Source organism: Magnolia sinica, chromosome 17 (genome assembly GCF_029962835.1).
Source record: "Magnolia sinica isolate HGM2019 chromosome 17, MsV1, whole genome shotgun sequence".
Taxonomy (NCBI): domain Eukaryota; kingdom Viridiplantae; phylum Streptophyta; class Magnoliopsida; order Magnoliales; family Magnoliaceae; genus Magnolia; species Magnolia sinica.
In genome coordinates this window covers 10,583,148-10,605,302 of record NC_080589.1, presented here as the reverse complement: position 1 = coordinate 10,605,302, position 22,155 = coordinate 10,583,148, and the positions used below count along the sequence as shown (strand labels likewise).

General features: G+C 41.5%; 1 protein-coding gene and 1 long non-coding RNA gene across 5 annotated transcripts in view; both read right to left on the bottom strand.

The window, feature by feature from the left end:
- The window catches only part of LOC131231549 (beta-glucosidase 22-like), a 92,775-nt gene that overhangs the window by 51,055 nt on the left and 19,565 nt on the right, over positions 1-22,155 (bottom strand). Inside the window, exons 12-14 of one of the 4 annotated variants that reach the window (XR_009164428.1) lie at positions 21,696-21,786; positions 21,281-21,592; positions 17,930-18,087 (exon numbers count right to left, since the gene is read on the bottom strand). The exons of 1 other annotated variant lie outside the window; for it this stretch is intronic. Coding sequence is in view for 1 of the 3 variants with exons in the window: in XM_058227770.1 (XP_058083753.1) it covers positions 21,370-21,592; positions 21,696-21,786 (314 nt within the window). In the remaining 2 variants the exon portion in view is untranslated. Of the gene's footprint in view, positions 1-17,929; positions 18,088-21,276; positions 21,593-21,695; positions 21,787-22,155 lie in introns of those variants that run through there. 2 more of the 4 variants (XR_009164429.1, XM_058227770.1) reach the window with 2 other exon arrangements.
- LOC131231553 (uncharacterized) lies at positions 19,067-19,587 on the bottom strand. The gene is made up of 2 exons (XR_009164431.1): positions 19,350-19,587; positions 19,067-19,317 (listed from the first exon to the last, which is right to left on the bottom strand). It is a non-coding gene; the product is annotated as an uncharacterized LOC131231553 (long non-coding RNA).

The window sequence follows — 22,155 nt, the reverse complement described above, 5'->3', positions numbered from 1 at the left end:
GTGATTGGGCCCATCTTGATGCATTTGTGGCCCGTTGTTGAGGCCCACTTTGGTATATATATATATATATATATATATATATATATATATATATATATATATATATGAGGCCCATATGATTAGGCCCATCTTGATGTAGTTACGGCCCATCCATTAAGGCCCACCTTGAGGCCCAAGTTATGAGGCCCGTTTGATGTATTGGAGGCCCGTGGGTCAAGGCCTAATGGGATGTACATAAGGCCCATTGAATGTGATTCACTGTGGTTTATGTGTTGACCTTTATGGCGGGCTATGCCTTGGGAGCAATGATGGTTTGACGTCCACATTGTAACAATAATGTTGGTTAAATGTCCGCATTATAACTCTCCCTAAGGCCCATTGATAGGCCTGTACTTGTTGTGTGTAGGCCATCTAGGACCACCTTCATTGTAAAAACAATTCATCACTTTATAACATGCTTAGTAAGCTCCATGAATCATGTCATACGCATCATATGTATGCTTGATATGAGGAATGTTTGATCATAGCATAAGTCGTTGGGCTGAGACATTTATGGGACTCCTTATGAGACGGAGTGCCCCACATGATCGCGTGGTACGCACTGGATTGTTGCATGATTTGACGGTGTGACTTATGCATCTCGCATATGTGTGACTTGATCATTGTATGCCCTAGCGACATCAGGGCCGTGGCTCCACAGGTACATCGTGGATGGCCGTATTGGATACCGAAAATACTTGGTTCTAGCACTGTGGACACTTAGGATGTCCTTGGGTGAAATTTCAAAACCTTTTTGGTACCAAGAGATGCTCCAACGTCTAGACCGAGTGGATACACGAGCGCTAGAGTGCCGAATACCTGTAGGTCACGTCTCCCACTGTGTCATGGTCTGTTGGAAGGGGGTGTGGCCTTATCTGCCCGAGTGAGGGAGCTATAAGCCAGGCTGAGTTTGACCAGCTCGTAAATGAGTCCGTTATCGACAAGCCGGGTAGGTATTGATAGACTACTGGTCAGGCGAATAGTGTGGTCTATTCCACTTACTTGGTTGTGCAGCTAGGGAGGAGGCAGTCAGTGTGAAGTGTATTAGACCCCGGTGATATCTCAGAGAGGAACTGTACTGATATGTGTACTCGATAAGTACTGGCATGCTTACTTTGCATCTCACATATGACATTTGACTACATAGGCCTTGCATCATATAGCTTTGGTACAGCTGATAGCATTCATGGACTTACTACATATTTTCGCATTACTCTGATATTGTACACTTGGCGCTTGCCATGCGCATACACTTACACCACCCTCTAAGCTTTTGTAAGCTTATGCACGACCGTTGTGCGCAGGTGGCATTGGACTGCAGCAGCGCTGAGGAAGGAGTGCGTATCAGTTTATTTTTGAGCTTTTTGATCACCCTGTATTTTCCTTTCCGCATTGTACTTAAAGTTTTTGATATAGTGGATATGTGGTGAGGTTATTTTGTGACTTAGTTATGCTTGTGGTTATGGTCTATTACAAAAAAAAAATCATACTGAAAATCATCCTTGTAAGATCCCAGGATCGGAATTTGGCATGTGAGTGCTGGGATCTGAGAATGGGGAACTACGGAGGCTGTCGGTGCCGGATTCGGTGATCGAAAATTCTGTGAGCCCGTTTTTCGAGTTTGGGACATGACAAAAGTTGGTATCAAAGCATAACTTGGGAATACCTAAGGATCACATCACATATCTATTATGAACTTAGAATGAATAGATTCCGAGTCCGAATAACTTAGCGATTTTTCAACCTACACCCTTAACGTTTATGCCTTCGAGAGTGCCCAAGGATGATAGACCCTTGTTCCTTCCTATAGGACGTGATGCTTAGAAGAGCGACCCGAGCGAATTTCGCTCCACCACCTGCGACTCCCGCTCCACCACCTGCGACTCCTGATCTACCACCTGTTACTCCCGCTCCACAACTGGATATTCTTACTTTCCAGCCTGAGGATGCCACTCCTCTACCTAAGATCGATGGGGATCCGACCGTACCTGTGAGTGCCGCCCAGCTTTAGCAGATGCTGCAGGCGATGACCGCTATTCTTCAGGGGCAGAGCAGGCGTCCCATTGTGACACCGACCGAGGCTGAGAAGGAGCATGCGAGCACCCTTCTCAAGGACTTTGGACAACACGTTTTTGGGGCGAGCCAGACCCTAACGCAGTAGAGATATGGTGCTCCGAGGTGGAGAAAGATATTTGACACCATGAGATGTACGACCTAGTAGTGAGTCTCATTAGCCGTATTTCTTCTTCAGGATGAGGCTTAGCATTGGTGGGCATCTGTAGCCCAATCGGTGGTGGTCGATTTCTAGTGGACCTAGGAGGACTTTGTAGACCGATTTGACTGGAAGTTCTTTCCCGAGCATGTGCGACAGCAGCGCGCACTAGAGTTTGAGACTCTGGTCTAAGAAGACATGAAGGTGTCCTAGTATGAGGCACGTTTCGTCGCGCTGTCGAGATTCGCAACATACCTTGTTAATGATGAGGGGCGGAAGGCCCGCCGTTTTGAGAACGGTTTACGTCCTGCCCTCGGGAGTCGTGTGATCGGACACATGCTTCCGATGTTTAAGCAGATCGTGGAGAGGACCCAGATCTACGAGTTAGATTGGGCCAGTTTGCAAAGAGCCTATGACTAGAGGGGAGATCAGAAGAGGAAGACGCCCTCTGGTAGTTCCCACCAGCAGCGTCGTTCACAGCAGTGGCGCACGACCCGCCCAGCATTTCGAGCACCAGTGGCACTCCTAGCATCACCTTCGGGACTGTTCACAGGTACCTATTTTGGATGTGGTAAGACAGGACATCGTGTGCACGAGTGCCCCCATTCGCAGCAGCAGCAGCCGAGGGCACCATATCCAACTCGGCGACAGCCACCACAGCAGCAGCAACGACTACAGCACTAGCATCCAGGACCTCCCCTGCAGCAGCAGAGACCTCAGAGGGGACCTGCACCTCCCCAGCACGCCAAGGGTAGATTTTATGCTACCCAGCAGGACCCTCAGTCATCAGGAGCAGTCGTCGACGATTCGTGTGACTTCGCCCCTACACCGTCTTATTAGATTGCTCATGAATGATGCGTCTTGGGAGTTAGAGCTTGAGATTCATGGGCATTATCCCCATCTCTTAGGTGTTTGATTATAATGATATATTGTGTTTTGATTATATATGATGTTATGTTTCCTATTCCCTTATGAGTTATGCTTAGTGCGATGGTAGTATAAATTTTGAGAATAAAATTTTTATTAGGTGGGGAGAGCTGTAAGACCCATATCCTAGTCTGTACTGTTTTGTCAAATTTCGCGATCCTTTCCGACGAATTCCAGCAACCTGCGACCTACAATCGAGTTTGCGCCCAACCCTAAGCCGTATCCTGTAGGTTTGAGTCAACTTAATCCAAGACTTGTACCATAACGATTGCACCGTCGCCGCGATTTCGACGCCGTGTCTTACATATCGATCCGATACCCTGGCAGGGAGTCTGGACTCGCGTTCAGTTCGAGGAAAAACATCGCGCGTTTACAATCCCAAGAGAATCTCTACAAAATATCCCATCAATCAATCACTCAATCAATCAATCAATCTATCAATCAATGCTTTCTTTCTCCCCAAGTCAAGCAACCACCAAGTCAACTCTCTCTCACCCTCTCTCTTACACACCCATACATGTCAAGTACACCATCACCTCACCCATCACTCACATCCATCACCCATCTCTCACTCTCTCTCCTTACAACCCTCTCTCTCTCTCTCTCGTTTCTCAACACACTTTCCAAGCAAGGGAAGAGAGTGCAGTTCCAAGCTCTTCCATGTGAGAGAATAGTGCATGTGTGTGGCCCACTTTCTCTCCCAAAAACCTTCATCCTAGCCATTCATTTCTTATCTTCCACCATCAAAGTGAAGCACAAGGAGACCGGCATTTCATCGGACCAAGAAGATCAAACGGTGGGTGCTTCTATAGGCTAATTTTCATGTTTTTATGATGGGCCAAGTGAGACCTACCATCGATAGTATGGATCTCACTTTGGACCCTAAGATGTGGCCGATGGCTCACCTTGATCGTCATGATCATTCCATGATGGGGCCATCCTCCATGGACCCCATCATGATGTTTATTTTCCTTGCATGAATAGGGTCATCTAGACCTTCCATTTTGGTAGAGAAAGGATCTCCACTGTTGATTTTGATCGGTGGGCCCGTATGAAATAGGACCCACTTGATGTATGATTGATTGCAAAGGAGGGCCCATAGTGTTGGGGTCCATCCATCACACGCATGTCTCTCTCTCTCTCTCTCTCTCTCTCTCTCTCTCTCTCATTTTTTTCTTGTTGTATGTGATAATGTGGCTAGATGGACTCCACCATAAGGCATGTATTTTATCCAAGTCATTTATATATGGGGCCCACTTTACGAGTGTTGTATCCACACCACCCATCATTTGGTGGCCCACGTGGGTAGCCCACTTGAAATCCACAACCATCCAGCGTCCCTTGACACTAGACATTGAATGGAAAACACAAATATTAACTTGATGTAAAGCATTTGGGGTGGGCCACTTGTGTAGGCCCCACCTTGATGCATGAATGTAATCCATGCCGTTCATCATATTCTTCAGATTATTTGAGGCGTTGAGCCGAAAAATGAAGTTGATCCGATTTTCTGGTGGGTCATAGCATAGCAAACAGCGTTTTTACCATTGAAATATCCCCTGTTATTTCTATACCCCCAAAATATATTGAATATTGGGCTTGTTTGGCTTGTCTTGAGCCATAGAAGCTATTAGCTGGGTCGGATCCACCTGATGCGGGCCCAACCTGTGAAAAACCATGGAAATTCAGTTTTTTTCAAAAAAAAAATAATAACAAACAAGAGCAGTGGACGCTGCACCTGCTGCAAGGACGGCAAAGCGTCCTCTGCGCTAGGACGGTCCTGACCGACCGTGGGTCCCCAAACATGGGCCCCACTGTGATGTGTGTGGACATCAACACCGTGCATTTCGTGGCCCCTTTAGGGCAATGGGTCCCCTCTAAAAATCAGCTGTATGGGGGACTCAAGTGGCCCACGTCACAGGAGACAGTGTGGTTGAACGTCTGCTATTGAAACCCCTTTTGGGTTGACAGAAGTTTTGGGTCAATATGAAATTTGTTTTTCCTATTCATCCAGGTCCATACGACCTTATCAACAGATTGGATGGAAAACAAACGTTATGGTGGGCCCCACATGGGACCCACAAGGATGTATGTGTTTTATTCACACTGTCCAGGCGGATGGTGGAACCCACCACGTTGTATGTGTTGTATACATGCCGTCCACCCATTCTCTGTAGAGACGGTGGGTCCCACTGCTGTTGACTTCAGCAAGGTTTGTGGGACCTATGTATGATGTATACCACACCGTCCATATCACTGGACGGTGGGACCCACCATGATGCATGTGTTGCATCCAAACCGTCCAACCATTTGGCAAACTTGCCTTACAGGCTTGAGACAAAAAACAAGATAGATCTATAGTTCGAGTGGACCCCACCTTGGTATATGTATGAGGCCCATCTTGATTTATTTGTGGCCGTTCGTTGAGGCCCACCCTGGTATATATATAAGGCCCAAGTGATAGGCCCATCTTGATGCATTTGTGGCCCGTTGTTGAGGCCCACTTTGGTGTGTGTGTGTGTATATATATATATATATATATATATATATATATATATATATATATATATATGAGGCCCATATGATTAGGCCCATCTTGATGTAGTTACGGCCCATCCATTGAGGCCCACCTTGAGGCCCAAGTTATGAGGCCCGTTTGATGTATTGGAGGCCCGTGGGTCAAGGCCTAATGGGATGTACATAAGGCCCATTGAATGTGATTCACCGTGGTTTATGTATTGACCTTTATGGCGGGCTATGCCTTAAGAGCAAGGATGGTTTGACGTCCACATTGTAAGAATAATGTTGGTTAAATGTCCGCATTATAACTCTCCCTAGGGCCAATTAATAGGCTCGTACTTGTTGTTTGTAGGCCATCTAGGCTCACCTTCATTGTAAGAACGATTCATCACTTTATAACATGCTAGTATAGCTCCATGATTCATGCTATATGCATCATATGTATGCTTGATATGAGGAATGTTTGATCATAGCATAAGCTGTTGGGCTGAGACATTTACGGGACTCTTTATGAGACGAAGTGCCCCACATAATCGCGTGGTACGCGCCGGATTGCTGCATGATTTGACGGTATGACTCATGCATCTCGCATATGTGTGACTTGATCATTGTACGCCCTAGTGACATCAAGGTCGTGGCTCCACAGTTACATCGTGGATGGCCGTATCGGATACTGAAAATATTTGGTTCTAGTACTGTGGGCACTTAAGATGTCCTTGGGTGAAAATTTCAAAACCTTTTTGGTACCAAGAGATGCTCCAACGTCTACACTGAGTGGATACACAAGCACCTGAGTGCTGAAGACCTATAGGCCGCGTCTCCCACTGTGTCGTGGTCGGTTGGAAGGGGGTGTGGCCTTATCCACCTGAGTGAGGGGGCTATAAGCTAGGCTGAGTTTGACCAGCTCGCAAATGAGTCCGCTATCGACGAGCCGGGTAGGTATTGGCACACTACTGGTCAGGCGGATAGTGTGGTCTCTTCCACTTGCTTGGCAGTGCAGCTAGGGAGGAGGCAGTCAGTGTGAAGTGTATTAGACCCCGGTGATATCTCAGAGAAGAACTATACTGATATGTGTACTCGATGAGTACTAGCATACTTACTTTGCATCTCGTATATGACATTTGATTACATAGGCCTTACATCACGTAGCTTTAGTACAGCTGATAGCATTCATGGACTTACCGCATATTTTTGCATTACTCTGATATTATACACTTGGCGCTTGCCTTGCGCACACACTTACACCACCCTCTAAGCTTTTATAAACTTATACACGACTGTTGCGTGCAGGTGACATTGGACCGTAGCAACGCTAAGGTAGGAGCGCGTATCAGTTTATTTTGGAGCTTTTTGATCACCCTGTATTTTCCTTTCTGCATTGTACTTAAAGTTTTTGATATAGTGGATATGTGGTGAGGTTGTTTTGTGACTTGGTTATGCTTGTGGTTATGCTCCATTACAAAAATAATAATAATAATAATAATAAAATAAAAATAAAAAATCATACTGAAAATCCTCCTTATAGGATCCCAGGATCGGAATCTGGCATGTGAGTGCTGGGATTCGAGAATGGGGCACTACGGAGACTGTCAGCGCCGGATTCGGCGATCGAAAATTCTGTGAACCCGTTTTCTGAGTTTGGGGCGTGACAATTTTTAACTCAGCCAGCCAACTGCTCACAATCACAGCCTGAGAAGTAAAGAAAAATAATAATAGAGATAGCTTGATTATGGATTCCTAAACTCCATGAGCCAGGAAAATGCGACAAACCATGCATGCAGCTGACATCATTGTCGTGAATGCCCTCTCCTAGCTTTTTGGAACATCTTTCATCTAATCCAACGGCTTTCTCGAAAATGAAGAGGGGATCTTTCCTTTTGCAGGTATCTCTGGATTACTATATACCCATTTAGGGCCCCACCATAATGTATGTGTTTTATCCACGCCGTCCATCTATTTTTCCGATCATTTTATGGGATGGAGAAAAAAAATGAGGCAGATCCAATTATCAAGTGGACCACACCATAAGAAACAGTGGTGATTGAACAAACACCATTAAAAACTTCATAAGGCCCATTGTAATGTTTATTTGCCATTGGACCTATTGATTAAGTAACATAGACCTGGATGAAGGGGGAAAAAAATCATATTATTCCAAAACTTTTGTGGCCCCAAGAAGTTTTTAATGGTGGACTTTCAAGCACCACTCATTTCTGTGGTGTGGTCCATCTGGGATTTGAATCTGCCTTACTTTAAAGCTCACATATTGAAATGAGCTGGAAAAATAGATGGATGGCATGGATAAAACACATACACCGTGGTGGAGCTCACAGAGCTTTTTCCAACATCGACTCACGGCGAACTTGGTACGTGTCTATCCTGCTTGGTAAAGGGAAAGGGATTGGCTACTCCCTTGCCACTAGCCAATGCCTGGTGGTCGGTGCTTTGTGGGCCCCACCATGATGTATGAGTTTCATCCATGTTGTCCATCTATTTTTATACATCATTTTATGGTATGAGACTAAAAATGAGGTATATCCCCATCTCAAGTGGACCACATTACAGGAAATAGCGTTGAATGAACGTTGACCATTAAAAACTTTTTGGGGGCATAAAATTTTTGGATCAAGCTGATCTTTATTTTTGCCCTTCATCTGGGTCTGTATGACCTAATCAACAGATTGGATGTAAAATAAGCAGTACAGTGGGCCTTAAGAGGATTTTAATGGTGGATATCCAATCACTATTATTTTCCTGTGGTGTGGTCCACCTGAGATTTATATCCTACTGATTTTTGGGATCGAGCCCTAAAATGATTTGTAAAAATGGATGAACAGAATGGATGAAACACATACATCATGGTGGGGCCCACAGAGCACCGACCACCAGCCACCGGGCTGGTGGCAGGAGTAGCAGCCAACCCGTTTCCTGGTAAAGGCTCATGCCCCCTCGTACAAACTAAAAGGACCGAATGTACGATATTAATTATTGAAGGCTTTTTGGTTATTTCTATATTAGTTCGAGGACCCAAAATGCCAGCCTCCGATTGCCTACGAGAGGAAGCTAGCTGGGCCACCGCAATGTTTGTACCCACATCAATCCATTTTTCCAGATCACTCCACAGACAATAATAGGGATTGAATGTCCACCGTTAAAAACATCTTGAGGCCACAAAAGTTTTGCATCAAGCTAATATTTATATTTTTCCTTCACCTAAAACTGTGTGGCATTATCCATAGGTTGGATGGCAGATAAACATTATAACGGACCTTAGGAATTTTTTAGGAAGTAGTGCTAAGGAGGGGTTATTTCACCTTGCTTTGGACACTCCCCTTTGATTTTTTAAGGGGTCCATCGCGATAGGTACATGAGATTCATTGCAACTATTACATGTTTAATACTGTTTAAGGCCCTTGCTTCAAGCAGTCACATAAATGAAATAATAATAATAATAATGATGATAATAATTTGAGAGAGGCATACACTTTTGATTTTTACACGGCTTAGTGTGATAATTATTATTGAATACATTCTAACTATTAAATTCCACACTTAAACTTAGTCTTGGGGTCAAAATATCAGGACGCAGATTGCATCCTACCCCTGCCCGGACATATTTCCGTCCAGGCAGGGCTCTGTGGGGCTCACAGATATGTAAGTGTTCTATCCACGCCGTTCATCACTTTTATCATACCATTTTAAGTTACCATCATAAAATTGAGGCAGGTCCGCCGCTCCAGTGGACCACACCAAAGGAAGCTGCAGTGATAATGACACCCACCATTGAAACCTTTCTAAGGACCACTGTGATGTTGTTTTACCATCCAACCTATTAATGAGGTCATGTAGATGTGGATGAAGTGAAAACACAAATATACGCTTGATCCGAAACTTCTCTAGCTCCCAAGAACTTTTTAATGGCGGATGTTCAATCCCCACTTTGTGGTCCATTGGAGCTGTGTACCTGCCACATTTTGGAATCATACCTTAAACTGATTTGAGAAAAGAGATGAACAGGGTGGATAAAACACTTACATCACAGTGGGCCCCACTAAGCCCTGCCTAGATGGATTACCATCCGGGCGGGGGTAGGACGCAATCCGCATCCAAAATATCAAACCCATCAGTGATTCATGTGGGCCACACGAAGGAAAAAAGTTTGAAAGGTTGTAATCTATATCATTTTTGTGGTCCACCTTAATCACAGATGAGACTGATTTTTAGGTACTCAACCTAGCATACGGGGGGGCACATGGTGGTTGGGGTGGATTTCATATGAACATTACGCTCAGTCCACCCAAGCGGGCAACTCCATTTCTTTCTCAACCTTAGTATTTATTAATATTAATTAATCATAATTTTCTATGTTGGACCTTTGTCCAATAGTATTTATTAATATTAATTAATCATAATTTTTTTTATGCTGGACCTTTGTCCAACCGATTGGACTATACCTCACACTGGGGTCCACCCAAGCCGGCCATTTCTTTCCTGACCTTGGTGTTTATTAACTATAAATAATTGTAACTCGCTGCTAGTTGGACCTTAGGTAGCGATGGAGGGAAGGCTAACAGGTTGGACTTTAGATGGTCACCAGGAGAAGGGTTTGACCATTAGGGTGGGCCCATCATAGTGTTTATGTCAAATCCAACCCAACCATCAGTTGAGTCACCCCATGTTAAGTACATGATAAAAGCCTCAGACCCATCTATGTATTAGGTAGACCACACTATTAGAAATAATATACAGGGAAATGCCCACTTGGTGTGGCCCACCCAAAGCATGAATAGGCCTGATTTTTAGGCCATAGTGCTAAGTTATATTGTTTCATCCAATCGTTGGAGTGGATTACACATAGTCATCATTGTTTCCCTTAGCGTGGCCCACCTAAATCACACGATAGCCCGATTTTTTTCCTTTTATATAATATGAGATTATACATCTAGTGCTTGGAGTGGATCTCACATTCACCTCACCGTGGGCACGGTATAAAAATGAGGGATGGGCGTCCGTCTCTCACCCTTGTCCTGTAAACGATGTCCCAAGAGAAGGTCCCAAGTCCAACATGCTGGATCATAGGTTAAGGTTACCTTAACCTAATGATAACTTCCTGACATCTAACTTGTCTATTAGGTTGGCCATATCATAAATTTCACCTTTTGGAAAATTTCTTAACAGCCATTAATTGAGGAATCACACTCATATTTCACTATTTACCAGTGTCAAATTTATTGTTTTTATTGTGTGGCCTACTTGACATGTAGATAGGACTGAAATTGCAGTAGGTGATCTTTGTTGTGGGGCCAACCTTCTAGAAGGGCTAGATGTGACATGCACTTAATATTTCGGAGGTTATAATATGGGTGAATTATAGCTTATGGTCCAACTCACTGTACTTGTCTCTCTTTCTTTTTCTTTTTCTTTTTTTTACTTTTTGGAATATAATAGTTTGTGGAACCATGTGGGAGAGGGGGTCCCACCCTTCTTATTTTACAGGGTCCACAGTGATACGAATGTGAGATCTACTTAATCCAATATTAGGGATATAGCAAAAAATTCAGGATGACCTATGATTCATGTGGTTCACACCAAAGGAAACCATTAGAGATGTCCACTATTAATTTTTATAGGCCTTACTGTGATGATATAATATGCAATCCCAGGGCTTAAAAATCAAGCCCATTCTTATCAAGAGAAATAGTTTGAAAGGTGCGTGTTGTCGGGTTGGATTTCACATAAATCCTATGTTGGGCTTACCCTAGTAGACCCCTTTACTTTCCCTCCCTCTCTAGTCTAACCGGTTGGACGTCCAACAGCTTAGATTCCTTCACCACTTAGAAAAGGGGTGAGTGGCTGGGTGGGCCCACCATAGTATTTATGTGATTTGCCTGATTTGGAAATCTTATTAGACATGTTGGATGTAGCATATACATGAAAATTGGAAGTTATCTATTGGTTGGACCTTAATCTACATGCCGGGATGTTGGACATCTTGGACTTGACTTCCCTGTCGAAACAACGATAAATTTTGGTTAAAAAGCAACCAATGTACGAACGGTAGCCCTTAGATTTTTATTTTTTTTTTTTTTTTAAATGGGGCCACGGTGTTGTGAATGTGAGATTCACTTTAGCCATTAAATGTGTAATACCATGTTATGTCTAGAGCTAAAAAATTAAGTTGACCCGTGATTCAGGTGAGCCACACCAATGAAAATAATTGGGAGTTTGTCCACCCTTGATTTTTATAGGGCCTATTATGATGATTATATGAAATCCATTCCAAACATTAGATGGCAGGCCAAAACTTGGCCCTGGACCCCAAAGTCAAGCCCATCTAAAATCCAAGTGATGCACACCAAGGAAAATAGTTTAGGAGGTTGAGTGTAGGCCTATATATTGTTTCTAATTGTGTGGTCCACCTGAATTAGAGACGGTTTTTTTCCCTGGCTTTAACATAGGGTAACTCACATGGTTAGGGTAGATTTCACATAAACACTAGGCTCAAGAGTGGGCAACCCCTTTTCCTTCTTTGCTTCACATTTATTAAATGTATTTAATATTAATTAATTATGAATTAATTTTCAACTCCTTCACATTTATTAAGATTATTTAACATTAATTATATATAGTGTGTGTGTTATACACACACATGTATAGTGTGTGTGTGTGTGTGTGTGTGTGTGTGTGTGAGAGAGAGAGAGAGAGAGAGAGAGAGAGAGGAATGGTAACTTGCGCACCTTCTTACGTGAGCACCCATGAGCACTTTTGCACACAAGTCATGGACACAGAACGGTCCACGTAATGCGGCACCCCTTAAAACCTTATAAGCCCAGCTTTTAGCCCGATACAAAACTTTGGTGGGCCATGGAAAAAGGAAATGATTTCCTCCCTTGATTTGCATCTCTTTATTACGGCCTACCAGAGTTTTGGATTAGCTAAAAATTGAAGCTATAAAGTTTCAAGGGGTGCCGCATCAGGTGGACCATTCGGATTCTATGCCCATGACACATGTGCAAAGGTGCTTACACAAGAAAGTGAAGGTGTGCGGGTGAGCATTCCTCTCTCTCTCTCTCTCTCTCTCTCTCTCTCTCTCTCTCTCTCTCTCTCTCTCTCTCTATATCTATATGTGTGTGTGTGTGTGTGTGTGTGGAAATGGTTCTATGCCATCAACCTTATGGACCTCATGGGAAGTTTCCATGAGGTCAAGCTGTGTGGGCCCACCATGATGTGTGTCAAACATCTACCCCATCAGTTAGATATGAACCATTCCATGGTGGGCCCCAAGCTCAAAAATCAAGTCAATCCATGACTTGTGTGGGCCAAACCACATACACAAGTTGAGAGGGGTTATCCTCCCATTAAAACATTCATAATCATTTGTTAGGCCCACCAAGACGTGGTTCACAAATCCAACCCATCCATTATATGTGTCCCAATTGGATGAGGGGTCAGACCAAGTTTCAGACGCATCCAATTTTCAAGTGGGCTCCACCAAGTGCTTTTATATGCTTTAGGCATGTCTCACATGATTTTAGATGGTATGGCCCACCTGAGTTCTGTATATGACTGATTTTTGGGATATCCCATAATGTAAATGGCGCCCATCAAATGCACGATATTGATGTTCGACACGCATCACAACGGGGCCCATACAGCTCGACCTCATGGGTAGTTCCCATGAGGTCCGCGACATGGAGCCATATATATATATATATATATATATATATATATATATATATATATATATATATATATATATATACCGTTGACAGGTGATATTCTGGTTATATGTGTGCACCATTCCATGGTGGGCCTCGGGCTTAAAAATCAAGTCAATCGATGACTTTCTGGGCCACACCACATACAAAAGTTGAGAAGGGTTACCCTCCCATTAAAACATTCATAATCATTTGTTGGGCCCACCGAGGTGTGGTTCACAAATCCAGCCCATCCATTATGTGTGTCCCACTTGGATGAGGGGTCAAACCAAGTTTTAGATGCATCCAAATTTTAAGTAGGCCCCACCAAGTGCTTTTATATGTTTTAGACATATCTTCACATGATTTTAGATGGTATAGCCCACCTGAGTTCCGTATAATATGGCTGATTTTTAAGATATCCCATAATTTAAAGGGGACCCATCAAATGCACGGTGTTGATGTTTAACACGCATCATGGTGAGGCACACACGGCTCAACCTCATGGGAAGTTCTCATGAGCTCCACAGCATAGAACTATATATATATGGGAAAAGGTACTATGCACTCAACCTCACGAGTTCGTCCCATGAGGTCGAGTTGTGTGGGATGATATGTTTCGAACATCTACCCCATCAGTCAGATGCACCATTCCATCGTGGGCCTAGGTCTCAAAAATCAAGTCAATCCGTGACTTATGTGGGCCACACCACATACAGAAGTGGGGAGGGGTCGTGCACCATTAAAACATTCATAATCAGTTTTTTGGGCCCACCGAGATGTGGTTTGTAAATCCAGCCCATCCATTATGTGTGTCCCACTTGGATGAGGGTTCAGACCAAGTTTCAGCAGCATTAAAAACTCAGGTGGGCCCCACCAAGTACTTTTATATGTTTTAACGGTGTCTTCACATGATTTTAGATGGTATGGCCTACCTGAGTTCCGTATACGGCTGATTTTTGGGATATCCCATAATTTAGAGGGGACCCATCAAATGCACGAAGTTGATGGTCGACACGCATCACGGTGGGGCCCACACAGCTCGACCTCATGGGAGCTTATCGTGAGGTCGAGCGCATAGTCCCATATATATATATATATATATATATATATATAGGAAAGGGTACTATGCGCTCAACCTCACAGGTCCGTCCCATGAGGTCGAGCTGTGTGGGCCCCACCGTGATGCGTTTCGAACATCTACCCCATCAGTCAGATGGACCATTCCATCGTGGGCCTAGGTCTCAAAAATCAAGTCAATCCGTGACTTGTGTGGGCCACACCACATACAGAAGTGGGGAGGGGCCTTGCACCATTAAAACATTCATAATCATTTTTTGGGCCCACCGAGATGTGGTTTGCAAATCCAGCCCATCCATTATGTGTGTCCCACTTGGATGAGGGTTCAGAACAAGTTTTAGCAACATTCAAAACTCAGGTGGGCCCCACCAAGTGCTTTTATATGTTTTAACGGTGTCTTCACAGCATTTTAGATGGTATGGCCCACCTGAGTTCCGTATACGGCTCATTTTTGGGATATCCCATAATTTAGAGGGGACCCATCAAATGCACGGTGTTGATGGTTGACACGCATCACGGTGAGGCCCACAACTCGACCTCATGGGAGCTTATCGTGAGGTCGAGCGCATAGTACCTTTTCCCATATATATATGAGTAATGCACAGGCACAACTAGTTGTACATCCAATTAGTTGGCATGGGACTTGATCAACTACTAATCCAACTAGTTGGCATGGGACTTGATCAACTACTAAGCGCGGGTACACCGTAGAAAACCATAAAATAACTCCTAAAAACTCCACATGCATATGCGGCATCACATTTTCATGGTCGGAATATAGTGGTTTTGGGGGCATCCTAATTTTATGGTGAGACAACCTTATATTACGGAAAAGATGTCGTATAAACACCATCATGCTAACTGACGTACAACCAGTTGCATGTGAGCATTTCTCTCTCTAGAGAGAGAGAGAGAGTAATGCTCACACAATTAGTTGGAGTGTAGGGCCCACCAAGGTCTTTGTATGAAATCTTGCCCATTCAGCATGGTTCTCCCACCATGAAAATAGGATGCTCCAAAAATCAGGTCAATTCAACTCTTAGGTGGGGCACACCATGGAAAATTACAAATAACCACCCAAAAAACTTTATATTCATGTGGGATGCACTTAATGGTTTGATCAACCTGATTTTTAGGGCATCCTATTTTCTTGGTATGACAACCATGCTAGACCCAAGGATGTCATACAAACAGTACCCACATGCTAACTAGTCCAACTAGTTGCATGCGAGCATTACTTATGGGAACTTCCATGAGGTCGCCCTCATTGGGCCCTGACATAATCTATGCCAGACATCTAAACTGTGCATTTGGTGGGTCCCTTCTAGGCCATGGGATATATTAAAAATCAATTGTATCCGAAACTCAAGTGAGCCATACCATTAGAAACCATGTGAAATTGTGCCTAAAACACCTAAAACCACTTGTGGCCCACCTGAGTTTTTGATATAGCTGAAACTTTAGTGTGACCCCTCATCCAAATGGGAGACACATAATGGATGGTTGGATGGCCCAACCACATTTTAATGGACCCTATAAACGATTATGAAGGTTTCAATAGATAATATATGTAACAACTAAAAATTTTACATTGGCTAAATTTTTAATTTCAAAATTTTAAAGAGAGTGATCAAATTGGTTGCAATATCCTTAACCCTTATCTTATCCAACGAACCGCTCTCTCTTTAGAAGGTGAGACATTCTCTCCAAAGCATAAATGAATTTAAATAAATAAGTAAAAGAAGAAGAAGAGAGAGAGAGAGAGAGAGAGAGAGAGAGAGAGAGAGAGAGAGAGAGAGAGACCCAATTAGTACTTTAATATTTATTTATTTATTTATTATTTTTTAATCATAAGAATTACATCATCATCATGCAGAGTAGAAACCTTGATCGTCATTTAGTCTCATTACATAGGATGACCACACAAGTAATAACCACATATTTGTCCTACAACACGTTAGGTGGTCATGGTATGATAGGATGCTGAAATCCATAGCGCACAACTTTCCCTTGGTCAGTGACACGTCCACTCTCAAGTACTCAATAACAATTAGAGAAATCCCTCACTTTTATCCCATATTTATGTACATTGGATACTCGCACATATTAACTATGATATAATTGCATGTTCATTTGGTCATCTTCAGCTATGGTTAAGATCATTAATGTCATTGGATATCATCTATATTATCAATGGATAAAATTTGCATTGATTTTTGAGAGCACAACTCTAATACTTTTAATGATCGAAACCAGTTAACAAGGGATAGCTAAAAACAAACATTCTTAGATAATAACATTTCAAACCTTTGATCTTTTTAACTCTTTTCCTTTAAATGTAGCCAAACTCCTTAACCAATGAATAAATGAAGGGTTTAAATATTTCAATCTAAGACTTTTAGTCCCAATGCGTCCTTTAAAAATAAAATAAAAACTCTCAGGATGTACTATGAAAAATTCTACTAGTGGATTTGCAAGGCTTCACACCCATGTGAACAGCACATTTTGTAGCCACCACATGCGCAAACATGAGGACATTGGTGAAAGATTCAAACCATCCGTCATGGAGTTCCCACTGTATTGATGCTTTGCCCTAAAATCAAGTCAGTATATTGATCAGATGGGCCACTGTTTATGTAATCACTGTGAAGTTTTCTAAGCCTCCTCATGTTTCTAACATTATGGCCACTGGATCGGTAAGTGTAATAACCTGATTTTGGGCGATGGTATCTTTAAAGGTATGATACATAACGAACATATGCCCTAGAAAAATGTTCTATTCCTCCGGTGTATCACACTTGTCTGAGAAAAATAGACTATCGAAAGGGATACAATGGTCCACAATCCAACGTGATTATATTACCCTAAAATTTTATTTATTTTTATTGTGTCTAGAGGCTATGTTGCCTAATGTGCATATATGGAACACAAAGTGCGATATTTCTTTACCAGTTAGCCATATTGTTACATCTTTAAGCCCAAAAATCAGCAAGTTTTTGTCACAGGTGTCCTCACAAGTAGTGAAATGGCTTGATGTTTTAGGTTGAAAGCCTAAGGATTGTTTCCAGCCAGATGGAAAGTTCAGAGATGGTCAGACATGTGCATGCATATGAGCAGAATAACCATATGGTATATATATGTTACATTTAACTGTATATGTATGTATTTAATTTGGTCATGCAAATTAGCAAAGGCATTACAGTCATGCAAATTAAGTCTTCTATGGAGAATGGAGAGATGGTTATTTTGCCTTATAATAGTAGTAAGTATAGATATTATGTTTTACTGTCATGCCCTAAAATTTGGCACCCAGGTATGCTCGACTCTGATCCCTTATCCCAGTACATGACTCATGGATTAAACATTCACTATTCATGATTCCACAAACCATTACATATAACCATTCTATAAAAAATGCACTTCTTAAAATAATTCTAATAACCATTAACTGAAATAAAATAAAATATCTCAATCAATATCATTATAATCTAAAGTCTTATCACTCTTTCACAATAAGTCCTATTACAATAATTTTGAAACCTCAAAGAAAACTAAACAAAAATAGAAATGGCTAGAGATCCCCTCCTCATGCTCCTTGACGAGAGCCTATTCCTGATATTCAACATCCACAATAATGGATGAGCTCAAGTGTTAGGGACTATATCTTGCATAAGTGTTTTAATTAGAAATACTCTCACTCGGTATGAAACATCTTTATTAAATATTTATAAATTCCAATGCAATGCTTTAAAAATGAAAGACTAAATAACTAAAGATTTCAATATATATAGTTCTGTATGAAGTAAAATACAACTTTCAAAGTAAAATAAAATCCTTATGCAAACTTAGAATGAGTTTATAAATATTAGAGAGTAGCCTAAGAAGCTCCACAGAGTTCCGCACCTCAAGAAAATTTCCTTAAGACAAAGTTAGAACTTTGAAAAGAGCCTATTGTCCGGACTGTGAGAATAAAAACCCCAGGCTGACTATCTCTATTTACCCAATCTTCACTGAAGATATGTTTTTATGTTTGGGTTAATTCATAAATGCCTAAAAGTACATCTAATTTTATTTTGTTTTGCTTCTATTATACACAAACCTTTTCAATTGACGTAAGCAAAGCAAAATCACAAAAGAAAATAGCAGAGAGAGAGAGAGTCACAGAGGTTAACGTGGTTTGGCAATTTGCTTATTTCATGAGGAGCAACACAGAGCTTTCTTCTTTAATTAAATAAGAGAAATCAAATAACACAAGACTTACCTCCCTTTCACTCTCACACCATGCACAGTGTCCTACAAGAACTCACCCTTGCTCTATATGTGTTTCCTTGTTATAGATAACACACAAGCCAATAGAGACCTTGCCTACACGTACCCTAACTAAGCTTCACATTTAAGAATGCACTCATGCGCGCAGAGAGAGAGAGAGAGAGAGAGAGAGAGAGAGAGGAAATGACATACGTGTTTCATGCATATACAAGTTGGGTCCAACAATTTTCAGGCCCGGTCTAAGCAGTTACGGTCCTAGCAGGTTCTAGTCCTTGAGGTGTGGGACGTGAGAAAATAGTACATGCATGAGGGGAGTTTTGTGGAGAGATTGATTGCTTCCTCTCTTTTTTGTTAATTCTTGAGAATTACGTAACACAGGTAAGGAAATGATGAAAAGAGCATTTTACAAGAAATGGGAGGGAAACAGAAATGAACATTTCCTTACAGCAAACGGAAATGGGGTTTCTAGAAAATTTATAAAATGAAACGACAAAAATGCATCCGTAGGGTGGGAGAGTATTTTACTTTGCTTATTAAACAGGGGATGGTTTCTCTTTCATCTTCATGATCACACTATTTTCTTATTAGATCAATTTTTCTAACACTTCATTATGTATGTGTGTGTGTGTGTGTGTTAGCTGCCATTGGTGAACCACATAAATTTTGTGCTCCCTTTGTGTCTAATTATTTCTTAAAAATAATTAAATGGTTGAGAAATAAATCGATGATATTGTTACACCCATTTTTAGTACACTAACATAGACCAATAGGAGGTTGCCATATATCGACACTATAGATTCAATACTGGCAAAATCGTACTTGCATCTGAAGAGTCTTCCCTTATTAATGGGATGGCATAGAACCGTACGTATACCTTTAGATGATCAAAATGTCAAATGACACGTGACTATGATTCATGTGGCAATTAAACTGGGTGGCTTATCTAGCACATTTATAAAAGACCTCCTGAAGCAAGAATCATATCACGAGTATAAATATCATATGTTTGGTAAGACTGTCTCTCACAATCTTTTCAAAATGAGAGATCTTCCTATAGACGTTCGGAACTCTCGTGGAGATTACGAAGATTCTAAATATCTAAATATTAGACCAGTATCTAAGCAAATTGGCACCAATGGATTAGAACCAATATCTAAGTGGATCAAAATCAAAAGAATGGAGAGCGCGATTGAGTGAATCCAGTTCCACCAGCTCCTCGAATACTCAAGGGCACGATAAGAGAAAGGCGAAGATGGTGATGATCAAGCCAGATCTCAATGCAACAGTGTTATGAAGGTCTCCAATATGAAAGCATCTATGTAAAAGTGGAGATCAGAAAATAGCTTCATATTTATGAAGACTCTGAGAAGACTACAAGCCATAGATACGAAGGATCTTAGACCATCGAGGAAATCGAGCGAGGATTTTGCTACCTCAACAACCTATAAAAGAATAATGCGATGAAGAGCTCGAGGCTCACGCTAAACATAATCTATATTTTTTTACATTTATCTTAGAATAGCCTAGTTTAGCCTTAGTTTTATCATAAATCACTACTATCCAGCACCATCACTAGAGTATCATAGAGTATATTAAACGTCCACAACCTTATGTTGTTGGATCAACCGAGTTTTTGCTTGGGCGATTATCATTCTGGTCACATCCTATTGACCATTCGCCTGTATTATCTAATTATACGAATGAATTAGAAATTTATCTTTTTTATTTTCTCTAGTTGTTTTCAATTGTAATGAGTCACATTTGCGTATTAATAAAATTGACATTGCTTTAGCTTTTTTAATTTATCTGTTCATCTTTTATTCTTTTTAGAAATACATTAGCTGCAATTATTGGTGAAAAGAAAAAAAAAAAAAAAAAAAAGGTCCTTAATGTAAGGTTTTAAAAAAAAAAAAATCCATCAAGAAGGACTATCCCCTACCCTTTTGCAAATCACATGATCATTGTTACAACCGATGGTTAAGATGATAGCTGAATTTTCGAATCCAGTTTTACTCGGCCCGTCTCAACGCAAGCACCATCATTCAATCAAACATTGAGTCAATTACAACTCTGACACACCCACACTTTCTAATTGCACACGCAAGCTAAGTACAAGTGCAAGCACTTGATAACACATGTGGCCTTGTATTTAATTGAATTGTACAAACAAATATAATATAAAGGAAAGGAAAAGAAAGCAGGTGAAGAAGAAGAGAAAAAATTGTAGATCATGAACCATTGATTGAAAGCTGGCCTTCTATAAGTTCATTTCATGTACATGTTTTGGACCTCAAATCATCAAGACACCAAGAATGGCATGTCACACATCCACTCGAATTAAATAGAAGAAACTGGGAATCCACAGTGGCTATCCTAACCTCTTATTCATGGACACTTTTTTGTTGAAATAGGACCATTGGATATTTTTTCATTTTTAACCATCCAAGAAACATCCACCAATTCGATAGTAAGATAATGAAATAGCTTAATTTTTAGTTAACGAAACCACAATTTTTTACTAGTCAAATTGACTTACCTGCATGCCACATATACAATCTCCAAGTGCTCGTGTATCATCCATCACACTCTACTAGAGTATCAAAGCAATCCTTAAAAACCCAAGAACTACTGGGTGACCATTCCTTGCTGGGTGGCCATGACTATCTTCATTTCCTTGCTTTTCTTGAGCAAATCCGCGTACCAATAGGCTGAGAATTTGGGCTGTCTTGTTCGGGCCTTGTCTTCAAAATCCACATGAAAAAGCCCAAACCTCTGCATATATCCGTTCAAGATTTCGAAAACATCTACGAATGACCACACAAAGTATCCTTTGGTGTTTGATCCGTTCCTGTATGGGACCCATTTTGTTATAAGATACCGTTTTCAAGTTAAGTGGGCCATGCCCAGGCCTTTAACGGCTAATATAAACCGTTGATTTAGACAGTCCATACCTAATCGCTCCTAGTGTTGCATTAAGGTATGCACTTATGTACTCCACCCTAGCCGTGTCATTGAGTGACTCATTGGGCGTCCCACCAAAACCTGATGGCGTGCAGAGAGATTAGTAAAGACGCGGTTTGGCTAGTGACACTGCCACTAGCCACTATGTGGGCCCCACCATGATCTATGTGTTTTATCCACACCGTCCATCCATTTTTTACACATCATTTTAATAGTTTATGCTATAAATGAGGAAGATAAAAATCTCAGGTCGACCACACCATGGAAAACAGTAGTGATTGAATGTCTACCATTAAAAACTTCCCAGGGCACATTGTAATGTTTATTTGACATCCAACCTATAGATTAGGTCATTCAGATCTGGATGAAGTAAAAAAAAAACAAATATCAGCTTGATCCAAAACTTTTGTAGCCCCGAGAAGTTTTTAATGGTGAGAGTTCAATCAACAC